Here is a 13,163-nt window from a genome sequence, read left to right on the forward strand (position 1 = left end):
GTTACACTGAAGTGTTCAGAAGTAATGTCAAATACAGCTAGCAAATATTTATATGTATTTATACTTAGTGCCATACAGCAGGAGTCACTTCTTTCATTAAACAGATTCAGTGGGGCTGGTTTCAGTCCTCTGCCCCTTCCCATAAAATGGAGCATTTGCCAGGCTTTCAGCCTTCCAGGGTCCAAAAGGCAGCTAAAGCTTGCCCTCGGTAGCATTAATCTATTAGCTCAAATTGCTTGTAGTCAAACCCTATTTTCTACTGTCCTGACTACCCACAAATATCACCCACATGAGGCAAACTTCAACTAGGACATGGAGGATATAAACATCACAATCTTCTGAACTTTAGAAGAAGTGCTTCTTAAGAGCCAAGCCGTCCTATGACAGGTTGGAAGGCTCTGGTATCGTCAGGGTCTACCCTGCCATGGCAGACATCCCTTCCTCCACACAGCTACAACCATACAGTCACATGTATCTGACTTAACCTAACTGAATGTTAGCTTTATAAATAGCTATATTTGGGAGCTCCAGGCAGTCTGTAAAAATGAGTAATTATACCTTGAAACTAAGCTGTAACTAGACCTAGCCAGTTTCAGTAGGAGATGATAATTTTAGACACTTGTAAGGTGGTACCTGGAGGCAATTACATTACTTGAAACTATCAACAGCTGTAGGAGCCTAATATTCTTTTCATCTCAATCTTAAAGGTCATCTGTGTTTCACTTATTTAATTTCAGTTTTCTAGGAAGCCTGAGGCATTCAGCTCTATTGCTGGGACTTTCCATGCTGATCTTCTGTTCCTACCCATACAAGAATTTTAGAATCAAGTTTTATTTATGGAAAAAAGACTAATGATAGAACACTAATACAGAATTGATCAGCAAAACTCCTCTTTTTATTGTTTATTTCCAGTATAGTTGATGACACAGAGCAGACACACAAATTATTGTAATCATCTGTCTTTAGGAGGATTGAGTTTCTTGCGTCTTCTGTGATACCTGGAAGAAAAAAATTGCAATGATGATAATTTGGTACGTCGTCTTGGATTTTCCTGTCAGGATTTGTTTGTAACCACTAGGCTACAGCCTACAGATTAATAGAGCTATAAAAAGATACACAAGAGCTACTCAACACATTTTTTTTCTGTTCACAAGGCGTTACCTACATAAATAACACTACCCTATTTACTGCTGCATGAACAAGTACACAATACAACCAACTTGAAAATTCACATCTGAATTTTGTATCTACTTTAGTTACAACCACCACCAAGATTATTAAAAGCAATTGGCAAATAAAACTTCAGGTTTTCCAAGCTTATTTACTCTATGCACTTGACAGCACTTTGGATAAAATTCATTTCACCAGATGGTCAGCTTCTCCCTTGCTTAAAAGGGTCCTCAAACATCAAGAAAATAAAAAAATGACCTGATCCTTCATCAGGATCTGCTCATATGAGTCCACCAATGACTCCCTCCCACTTTCTAAAAGCTTTAAAAAAACAAAACAGTTTGGCCTAACTGGTATCTTTTTAATAGTCAATTCAACAATTCACTTTCAACTAAAACTAACACCACACTAGATCAGAAGAAGATATCCCTGATTTCATATACAAGGAAACAAAATTTTGTTGCTTATTGTGAAAGAGCAGTTTTTTCAACTGGAACAAGTTTCTACAACCAGTTCCTCCTCATCTAGTCCCACATGCTTTTTCTTATATAATTGCAATCATTCAGGGAAGAATTCAGCTCTTCAGTTCTCTGTTAGTTTCAGCTAACTTAAAGTGTTATGAAGCCACTTTTTAGAAAGGACTCATGACAGAGACTAAAACAAGCTTTGTTTCCACTGGCACAGCTGAACATAGATAATGCTTAAAGTGGAAGTACCTTTATCAGGAGTGCTTCCTCCTCATAAATCTTACCTTTTTAAGAGACTGCAAATATAAGAGCTAACAATGTTTCCCTATCACAGGCCCTTTCAAACAAGGAGCATCCAGTGTTTTTCACAGTAACTTAAGACTAAAAGCAATTACTACTGGGAAGGATTCTAGAAAGTTATCACTGGAGAAGGTAAGTATTCAAAAGGGGGTAGAGAATGCTGAGAATTTTATTTCCCAAGGGCTATAAGTCTCTGAAGAGAAAATAATTTGACCAAAGTGGGAAAACTGAGGTCAGTAACTAAGGTCTTGTCTACACTACGGACATATTACCAAGCTTATCACCACTGCTAATATTGGTGTAACTCCACTGTTGTTCGTCATGGTGGAAGCCCTAGTGTAGACTGCCACTGGTAAGCACCATGTCATCTAACGCTGCTCAGAGCGGGTCTAATCTACAACAGAGATACTAGGCAGAATCTAATGTTCTTGGTCAAAAGGTACTTTACATAATAAATTGGTTTCATAGTGAGACATTGATTAGATGATGATTCTGATATTCTTCGTTAATTAGATGAAGAAAAATCTCCCTTGACATTACTATACAATACTCTTTTTGGTGAGATTCTAAGACAGTATCTCCAGTGAAAATTCCTTAAGGAATTTATCCCTACATAAGTATTTTACATAACACTTAAATTTAACAATTTGATGCTAACATTACTGTGTCGTACCTAATGAGTTTCAGTAGGGGTGAATTTAGCCCATGTTATTTATTCCTCTTTCTTTTCAACCCCCCAAAGAACAAATACTTCAGAAAAGACACTTACTGTCCCACAGGGTACCAGCGATGTTTTGTTGTATAAAACATTTTGCTGAGCTCCTCAAATGTAGGACCTTTGCTATTCTTTAGCTCCTTCACTTCCAATCTGGATTTCAGCACTTGATCGTGTGTTTCTTCTTTGTTATCCACTGGATCTGGTCGAGGTATGGGCTACAAAATCATCAGTAATGAGCACACTACTTTAGTAAGCTTTTAGTATTCTTTAACTCTAAAACATTTAAACACTGCTCTGAACTGTTCGCAATCCAATCACTGTAGTATTTTACTAGTGCATAAGAATTAGAAAGTGAAACTGTCTCTAAACAAAAAGTCTATCTAGTCTGTTTTATCTTATGCAAGCTGAGTAAGTGCAAAGAATACAAAGGGCACAAATGATGGAAAGAAAATTAATTTCTCAAAATTTAAGGTTTTAGAGGCAGGTTAGGCTCCCACAGACTGCCAGATTTGCTTTGATTTAAATCAATCCACTCTGTGCCTGTCCTACTCTGGTTAGAATCTCTTTCCCAGAATTATATCTCCCATGCCTACATGGGAATCTATTTGCATCCCCTGCAGGTGAATCTCTCCTGTGGAACTATAGCACAGAGATATGAACTGACTGGTCCAAGACCACACAGGAGTGAGTGGCAGTCAGAAGGAGAACCCAGATCTGTTCTGTTCAGATTCATATACTGCACGCATCTTCATGGTATATTTTCCCTGCTTCCACTAACAGTTTGAACTACCTCTAGATAGTAGCCAAATTCATTATAAATTTGTATCACAATATTCTGGCTATGTTATCCAGTGTACTGAGACACTTTGTAAGAGCTAAAAAAGGGATAGCTCAAAAGAACATTATTGGCCAAATTAAAGATTGTCTGTGCTTTCAAGCAAACAGGAAACATAGTTGTGCAATCTGTATATACCTGTGTGTGCTCATATGGAATTTCAACGGAAGGATGGTAGCAGACAATTGTCCTTCCATCTGATGTCATGGAAAGTTCCACTTTACTATAAAAGATGAAAAAATTATCTAGATCAGTTGTATCCCCGTATTCCAATAAAGTCCACCCTCTTGCTCAGGTGAGAGCACTCCGGAAGAGACATGAGTCAGATTGGCTGACCAAGAAACCGGTGGAAAGTCTAGGGATTTCTGTGCACAAGTTGTCTTTTGAACTTTAGACAGCAATCTCAAAAATTTTACTACGTGATTTAGCAGCCTAAGAACCACAAACTTTCAATGGGACTTAAGACTCCTGAGTCACTTAGACATCTTTGAAAATTGTACCCAGTACCAGGGTTAAGTACATAAGATTTCCAGATAGTTTCCTCATAGTATTTTGTATCGTTTGTTTTTTTGAAAATATTTGGAAACTAGGCTTAAAATGTCTACAAGATACCTAGAAGCCAGAAATAAAGCACGAAAGATGATGGCAACTAACCCCTCTCAATGAATTTCAGGGCCAATGCCCTACAGAAGTGTCCAGCACCTCTAATCCACTGGGCAGGAAAGGGAGCTGGGATTTCTAACAAGTGCGAGGCCTTACCAGTCAGCTTCTACCTAGTAAGCATGATAAATGTGTAGCTCCACCAAACTCATTTTGCTGGAAGAGATGAGGCTTGTCTCATCTTCCCTGGAGAGCCTGTTAGCGTCTAGGAGGTGAGAGGGTCTACACTATTCTACCCTCCCTTCCCCATCTTTTTTAGATTTCTACCCAGTAAAGAACTCCAGTAATGGATTATGTTGCTACTCAACTTTCCCAAGCAGCTGCATGAAAGTGCCATGACTTTTGTCGAAGTACTGAAAAGCAGCCATGCTCTTTAATTTCACCAGGCTTCTTGACAAACCTATGAATATCAGCAGAGGCATGACAGCCCTTTGTCTATAGATTGAGGAAGACAACACTGCATTGATTTTTCACTTGATTCACATTTGGAACATTAGTTTCACAAGCCTTATGTCTAGAAACAAGGCTATTCTTCAGAAAATGGCTAGATCCAAAACTTGCAAAAGGAATAATTGGCATAAATAAAACAGCAAGACTAACAGCAGGTAGGGCAATTACTTCAATATGTATCCCTGAAGCTATGGGTCAAATGAAGTCCATAGTGGGTCAAAATAGATTTAACTGTGTACCAGTTATAGTCTTCTGGAAGAACTGAATATGTAGATTTATGGCGAGCACAATGCATTGCTCCATCTGCAAAGATGAGAAAAAACACCAATGAGAACAAATGAAACTGCAGCAGAAATAACTTTACACCTGCATTCCGTTATCTCAAACGTGACTGAGCTCAACCAGAAATGCACATTTAGTTTAAGTTTAACCAATCCATTTAGAAAGTGTCTGGAATATCATGCCAATATTTCAACCCTATTATAATACATTTCTAAAACTGCAACTGGCCCAGTATCTGGGTGCTATCCCAGTGTTATCCAGGTACAATTCTAAGAAGTTGCAAAAAACCCATACCATACGAAACTGGCCAAGCACACTACTCCTAAAGTAAGTTTCTTACACAGTGAAATAAGAACACTGCTATACTAGAAGGTTGCATTACTTCGTTGCTTCTGTAGGCCAAACTTGCACTCAATTACAGAAAGTCCCATCTTAAGCTGCTGCCTGTTGCAAGCGTGTGTACAGGAGCGATGACAGGAACCATGAGGGAGGCAGAAATAGGGATCGGGGAGGTGGGGGTTACATTCCCCAGCCCCTGCTCATAGAGCTGCCTTGCCCTTTACCCTCTAGTTACTCAGCCTATGCCTCCGTCGTCTTCTCACCTGATCCCAGAGGTTGACCCCTTGCCCAAAGCCCTGGCTGGGAATCAGTTCCCCCAAACACAGGGCCTGCCTTTCTCCTTCCAGGCAATCTTTGCAGAGGTTGAGCTGAAACCCTAGGGTTTTTTATAGACAGTCTCTACCCTGTCCCCACACTTCTAGTCCCTGATTTTTCCATCTCTACTTCCCCCATTCCTGGTCCCTGCTTCCTCACCACCATAACTCCCAACCCCCTGCCTCTCAACCCCCAGGTCCCTGCTCTCCCCTGGCACCCCAGTACCTGCTGCTTTCCCCAACCCAACTCCTCCCTGCTCCATGTCTGTTTCTCCCTGACACCCAAAACTCCTTCCTTTAAAACCCTTACTTTTCTTATACTCAAGGCTACAGACAATCTCCCCATGCAAGTTAAGATACTGCCTCTGATATGACACAGCAGGGGGCACTGCAGAGATTCCTCTGCCTGCAGTACTAGGCAGTCTGATTTTCCTGTAAAGCTGGCTGTCCTGGTTTTCTGATTTTCACCAAAATCAGTATGATTCTGCCCACTGATGCCTAGAACATTCCCTGAAATGCTGGAATTGATCAGATGCAGTGTTCAAAAACTATCACGTTACATACAGACAAACAGAAATGCCAGAAAGTTACGTAGAACCTTGCTTTGCCAGGCTAACAGATATACAGAACGAGAAATTATGAATACAAAGACTGTTATCCATGACATCCAATTCCAAAAATGCTTTCATGTTTCATGGAATTGCAGCATCTTCAGGCCCAAAACTGTATGGGGTTTTAGTTCAACAGTAATTCATGAGCTCATGCATTATTTCTGGGTTCTGGCCAGATCACAGGGTAGTAAACGCATACATTTTACAGCTATCTTATGATGTACTCTTCCACGTGTGGGTTGGATTTTTTTTAAAATCCTTGAGTTTCAGTGTGTCTCCACTTTGAGGATGATTTTATCAAGAAGCATGTGTAGTAGTAACCTGAACTGAGATTTATGGGTTTTTTTAAACTGATATTTTTCAGGGATTTGTTAGGATGATATGCATATCTTTGTAAGAAATTAGGCTCAAGAACTCCAAACTCATTACTGATATCTGAAAGGGATCATAAAAATAATTAGTCTGGGTACAGTTCTTCTAATGTTCCATTATTTTACTATTTACTACAAGCGTGGATATTGTTAACTATTAATACTCCATTGCTTATGGCAGAAACACCACAAGTATCTTATGTCCCACATATTTCACAAGAACAGGCACAGAAACCTAAAGCTAGGCCAAGTCTACAACAAGTTTTACTGGCAAAACTCTACATTTGTTGGCACTGCCTAGTGTTCATTCACACGTAAGCTTCAGCGTGGTGAGAGATTTTATTACCACTGGTTTCAGAGTAACAGCCGTGTTAGTCTGTATTTGCAAAAAGAAAAGGAGTACTTGAGGCACCTTAGAGACTAACCAATTTATCTGAGCATGAGCTTTCATGAGCTACAGCTCACTTCATCAGATGTAGCTCACGAAAGCTCATGCTCAAATAAATTGGTTAGTCTCTAAGGTGCCACAAGTACTCTTTTTCTTTTTATTACCACTACACTTCAAGCTCTGAATTACATTCACAGGAAACAATAAGGAGTTTTGGAAGCAGAAAACCCAGAATCAGTACAACTGACAGAATGTTTTTCTTCCAACTTTTGCTTTCACATTTTAGAAGAAGCAACGTAGCTCATCTTCGATTTTATATCAAGATGGAGATACTACAAATACGATGTCCTTGGCGCTGCCTACAACTCCAGATTCCCAGCGCTTTTTCTTCCACATATTGCTACCCTCAACTAACACCTCCCCAAAAGCCAATCTGAAATATTGCAAAATCAGGCAACACTGCATATTATTGTTCCTTGTCCGCTTATGTCAAGGAATTATATTTTCTTACAGACTTTTTCTCAGCAATATTTTTTCAGTTCAAGAGAAGGTAAACGTGAGCCTAAGAAATCAAGTTTTCAAATCTCAGATTCCTCCTAATGTTAAAATGCTCTTTAAAGCCTGGTTAATGGAGCTAATCTATTTTAAAGTTCAACACTGGAAACTTCAAAGGCAGCCAAGTCGAAACATGACTTAGTAACAAAGCACATAACTCCATAAATATCAAACTTTAAGCAGGTGAAATATAAAGATCACTTCCCTGCCTGTGTTACTGTAAACGTTGCTCAGAACAAGTATCAATGCAAGAGTGTCTTTGGGGAAAAAACAACAAAAAACAGAAAATTTCTAAACATAGGATTTTTATAAAGCAGCACTATGTCTTACTCTGTACTGAGGCCTGCCTACTGAATGTTGCTAAATGCATCCACATGGTACGGGACCACAAAGCTCTTCTCAATGCTACTGCCATGCTCACAGAAGACAGAAAATTGGTGATGGAGAAAGAAATATTCTGGACATAAATGGTATCCTTTTTACTGCAGAACACCCTTCTGAAGGAGCAGGTTTCATCACTGTTCAGGAGACAAAAGGGTTGACAATTAGTTTATTAATAAAAGATTCAAGATCTATGAAATATATGACTTGCACAGCACCTTAAATATTGTTCAATAAGTGCTGGAAATATTTGTAATGAATTAAGAATTAGTACTCCTGAGGGAATTCTGTGCCAAAAAATTAAAAATTCTGTGCACAATATTATAAAATTCTGTGAAATAACACAATATAATCACACCACTTTCAATTATTTACTTACAAGTATTTTGAAATTAATTACCAAAATAATTGAAAATGGTGTGATTATATTGTGTTATTTTGACAAATAAAATTATGCAGAACTTTAAAATTTTTAGGCACCGTATTTTTAATTTTTGGTGCAGAATTCCCTCAAGAGTACATTGTGCCACACAGAACCAATCTGGCTGTGGGAGCTCAGTGGAGGATCCAGGTGTGTGTGTATGTGTGTGGGGGAGATCAGGATGCATAGGACTTGTTGGGGGGTTCTGGGTGCAGGGGGAATGGGGCTCAGGGCTCAGCCGGGGGGAGGTGTGGGGGCTCAGCAGGCAGTCTGGGTGCTGGGGGAGTGGGGCTTGGTGGGGTAGGGGTCAGGGCACAGCTGGTTGGGGTTCAGTGGGGGGCTCCCAATGCAGAGGGTGAGGCTCGCGGGGGGTGCAGGGATTCTGGATGCAGAGAGGTCTGGGTGCCAGAGGCTTCTGATTCAGGAGGTCAGGCTCGGCGGGGTGGTTTGGTGGGAGGGTTCTGGGTGCAGGGGGGTGGGGAAATGAGGCTCAATAGGGAGGGGGTTGGAGGGGCGGTGGGGGGGGGGGGAGAATCAGGGAGACAGGGGGACCAGCTTCCTGTACTGTGACCCCTCCCCCTGTGGCTGAGGAGCAATGGGGCCAGGAAGTGGGGGGAAGGGATCACTTTATGCAGTGCTGCTCCCCCTGTCTGCCCAATCCCCCTGCACCTAACCCCTCCCTGCCAAGCCTCACCACCTCACTGATCCTGACCCCCTCTTCATGCAGACCTTCCTGCAACAGTGTAGAGCTTCCTGCAGTAGAGGGAGATTTCTGGTGGTTGATTTGACCCAGCCCTGGCTGCTCCCTGCAGGGGAGGGGGAGAGAGACTTATCTGCACTGCCAAGGAGGGGTGAATAAGCACTGGTGCACTAACACCAGAAGCTTTTCAGGAGGAGGAGCCTATGGTGAGTGTTCTACCCACTGTGCTAAAAGTTATACGGTGGATACCACTACCTCCTACAGCCAGATTTTGAATGGGACCCACCCTAGTAAGCAGCCTCTAAGCACACCAACCAGATCAGGCCCAGCACTTGACTTATGTGGACAAATACCTATCTTCCCTTCCCTTCATGAACTGCCCTGCAGCTTAAGCAGGAGATCGGCGTCTGGATGCTTAGAGTAAGGAAGCACTGCGCATGCTCAAAGGCAGAAAGTTAGACGACTTGGGAACTTTTATCCTGGAAATGTAGGCACTGAGTGAGTTTAGGCACCTACAAGGTTCATTGGAAGTTTTAGCAACATAAAACTTGGACTTGGGCCTTTAAGTATCTCTGTGAATCTAGGCCTCAGTCTCTATAATGTGGTTATAATATACAGTATATGGGCCTGGCTTCTTCAGATCTTGGTAAGAACATCGGCATCCTGTTCAGAACACTTCAGAATTAGTGTTGTCAGCAAAACCACCCCTCACAGCAGACATGTATAGCATCTGGCACTGCTGTCAAACAGATATATTTAAACATTTCCCCTTGAGTCCTAATAGCTATGCCAATCAGGTGTGTAAAGAGGCAATGACTTGCCCGGTAGCTTGCCTATAATGAAAGGCATCCTATGCAACTTCATCAGAAACAAATGCAGAGTATGTCTAGTAACTGCCACACCCCATTTCTGGATCAGGACATCTGCTCTGCACTTTTCAAATGTGCTGAGACATAACATCACAATGTGTAGTGAGCTGAAAATATTTTTGTTGTAGCCTATGCAGACTGTGTTCTCGCATGTTTGTGGATATTGCACTAAGGACTCATTAATATTACCATCATAATGTAAGAGAGATGTAAGATAATGCTGTGTTGTAAGTTAAATCTTCCTGGGAGCACATAGTTAATAAAGATATGGTTTACATCATGTGTGGGCTGAGATCAAAAAGGAATCTTTACAGTTTAAAGCACCAAACTGTAGATTAATTGGTTAATTCTTATGGGACAAGAGTGCCACCACTTTGTGTGCATTGCTTATACAGGGGAGTGCCAACAACCTCTGCATGCCTGGCAGGATCTACCATGACACTGCCAGGCCTTCATTGTCCTGAACAGCACATAGCACAGAGAAGGAGCACGTCACCTTAAATTAACTTTGAACCATGTAGTGAAACTTTGTCAGCACAAAACAGATCCCTGTGAACTACTGTAAAGGCTTTTTACAAAGAGCCACACTCAGAAAAGTTAAGCTCCATTGCTTCCCTCCTTCTCTTTGGACTTTAAATAAAACACAAAACTAAGTTACACTGGGACTATAAAAGCCTTTAGAAATGTTCAAGACAGATCAAAGGATGGATGATTAATATATCGTGTTTTGGGGAAAGATTCCTGTAATCTTCTAAATTGCCCTGTCATCAAAATTAAGGCCACTTTACTTATGAACAAGAGCATCCATACAGCGATTTAAAGAGCTGTAATGGATGTGCATTAACTTCACACCTCCATTATGTCCACATTGACAAGCCCTTAGTAAGGAAAGGGAATTTGAAGGAGGAAAAGCTACTGTTAATTCCTTTACATTAAAATGCTTTAACTGGTTTTCCATGACACCCATACAAATTGGGGGGAGGGGGAGGCGCTGCAGACGCTCAGATGCAAATGCTTCTGATGCAGTATTAACCACACAATCAGCATGAGAGTTGCAAAGCCATGAACAATAATGGTGCATCTAATATATGAGTCAGCATTATAGTCTGTCCCTGTGCTAAGACAGTGTGTGTTTTTACCATGGAGTAACTAACATGTATTCGCTATCCCACTGTAAAAACATAGTGGACACAAGGCACTTCAGTTTCACCAAAAGACAAACTAGTTATGGTCAGCACTAGGACTCCATCCAACCGATATAAAGGATTAAGGTCCCCTCGCAGTCTTTTTTCCTCAAGACTAAACATGCCCAATTTTTTTAACCTTTCCTCAGAGGTCAAGTTTTCTAAACGTTTTATCATTTTTGTTTCTCTCCTCTGGGCTCTCTCCAATTTATCCACATCTTTCCTGAACCGTGGCGCACAGAAGTGGACACAGTATTCCAGCTGGGGTCTCATCAGGGCTGAGTAGAGTGGGACAATTACCTCCTGCATCTTACATATTACACTCTTGTTAATATACCACAAAATGTTATTAACCTTTTTCACAAAGGCATCACATTGTTGATGCATATTCAATTCCTTAACCACTATAATCCCCACATCCTCTTCAGCAGTACTACAATTTAACCAGTTATTCCCCATTTTGTAGCTGTGCATTTGAGGTTTCCTTCCTAAATGCAGTACTTTGTACTTGTTTCTATTGAATTTCATCTGGTTGATTTTAGACTAATTCTGTAATTTGTCAAGCTCACTTTGAATTCTAATCCTGTCCACCAAAATACTCATCACTCCTGCCCAGCTTGGCATCATCCACAAATTGTATAAGCACTCTCTCCACTTCCTTATCTATTTCATTAATGAAAACATTGACTAGTACAGGACCCAGAACTGAGCGCTGCGGGACTCCATTAGATATGCCCATGTACTTTGACAACGAACCATTCATAACAACTCTGAGTATGATCTTTCAACCAGTTGTGCACCCACCTTACACTAGTTTCACATAGACTACTAACAAATCGCTAGTTTGCTTCTGAGACGATCGTATGGGACGGTCAGAAGCCTTAATGCAACGAACTTATCACGTCTAATGCTTCCCCCTAGCCCCTGGGCCGCTCACCCTGACAAAGGTGGCGATTAGGTTGGGTGGCATGATTGGCTCTTGACAAATCCCTGCTGGCTACTCCTTATAACCCTGTTATCCCCTAAGTGCGACCTACACACGGATTGTTCCGGAGTCGGTCGGTCTCCCCGGAAGCCCGAGGGTCCCGAGAAGCACCCACCGGAGAGCGCCCCAGAGAACCAACAAACGCGTTCGGAACCGGGAGCCACAAAACAGCCACAAGAACAGTTGTTTGACCCTCCGGGGCTTCCATACCCCCCCCTCCTCAGATCCTGCCCCTCCCTCGCCTCCCCCTTCCAGCCCCGTGAACGGCAGGGAGCGGGCTGGGAGAGTGGCAGAGACGACAGCGGATTTACTGCGCATGCTCACTTCGCAGGCTGATTAGCAGCCGAACAATTCGGTTTGCCGGCAGGAGCAGATTGTGACGTTACGTCTCTGGCCGCTCACGCGCTGTTCAGGCTCCCGCCACAGCCCATCATCGCCTTCCATCCCTCTGCACCCCCAACCCGGGAGCCGCGGCCCCGCCGAGCCCGCCAGTCACACAGCGCCGCGGGAGCGCAGAGCCAGGCCGCGCCCGGCCAGTTGGGAACGGCACCGCTGGGGGAGCAGCGCTTACCTGGCCCAGCCCGGAGAGCGGCGCCATCATCTTGTCCTGCGGGGCTCCACAGATTCGACTGAGAGACGTTCAGTCAATCAGTCTGTACACTCTGGCCCGCTGCCTTCCTCACGGGGGCCGGACGCAGTGCGACGTACATTTCCGGTGACGTAGACTCACCCGCAAAGCATGCTGGGAATTGTAGTCCTAAGCCGTGTATAGGCTAGATACAAACAGCCAGCGACCAAACCTCCCTCCCGCGGGGTGTTCTGCCCGGCCCAGACCCACCCGTCTCTCCCACCCACCACCAGCTGCGAGGGGAGGGGGCAGACCCAGACGTCCCTCCCCCCCCCCACCAGCCGGGGGGGAGCCAGGCCCAGCAGCTACCCCCGCCCCCCGCCCCCACCCAGGACCGCCAGGCCCAACCCCACTCTCTCTCACGTGCCACCAGTGGGGGGGCCAAGTCCAACCCTGCCCACCATCAGCTGGGGGCGCCAGCTTCGCCTCCCCTGCCGGCCACAAGCTAGGGGTGCCAGGCCCAACCTCACCCCTAGGGGTGTCACGGGTGCCAGGCCCAGCAGCTCTGTCCCACCACCAGCCAGGGGTGCCAGGC

The 13,163-nt window shown here is 43.3% G+C and overlaps 1 protein-coding gene across 1 annotated transcript; it reads right to left on the reverse strand.

Annotated features, from left to right (window-relative positions):
• Nucleotides 1–873: 873 nt before the first annotated feature.
• Nucleotides 874–12,729, reverse strand: MRPL42 (mitochondrial ribosomal protein L42). Its single transcript, XM_048835598.2, has 6 exons — nt 12,572–12,729; nt 7,791–7,978; nt 4,840–4,903; nt 3,629–3,713; nt 2,707–2,870; nt 874–998 (listed from the first exon to the last, which is right to left on the reverse strand). The coding sequence occupies exons 2-6, from the start codon at nt 7,873–7,875 to the stop codon at nt 953–955; spliced, it is 444 nt and encodes a 147-aa protein (XP_048691555.1). The 5' UTR covers nt 7,876–7,978; nt 12,572–12,729; the 3' UTR covers nt 874–952.
• Nucleotides 12,730–13,163: the final 434 nt, after the last annotated feature.

This window comes from Caretta caretta, chromosome 1 (assembly GCF_965140235.1).
Source record: "Caretta caretta isolate rCarCar2 chromosome 1, rCarCar1.hap1, whole genome shotgun sequence".
NCBI classification, from domain to species: Eukaryota; Metazoa; Chordata; order Testudines; family Cheloniidae; genus Caretta; species Caretta caretta.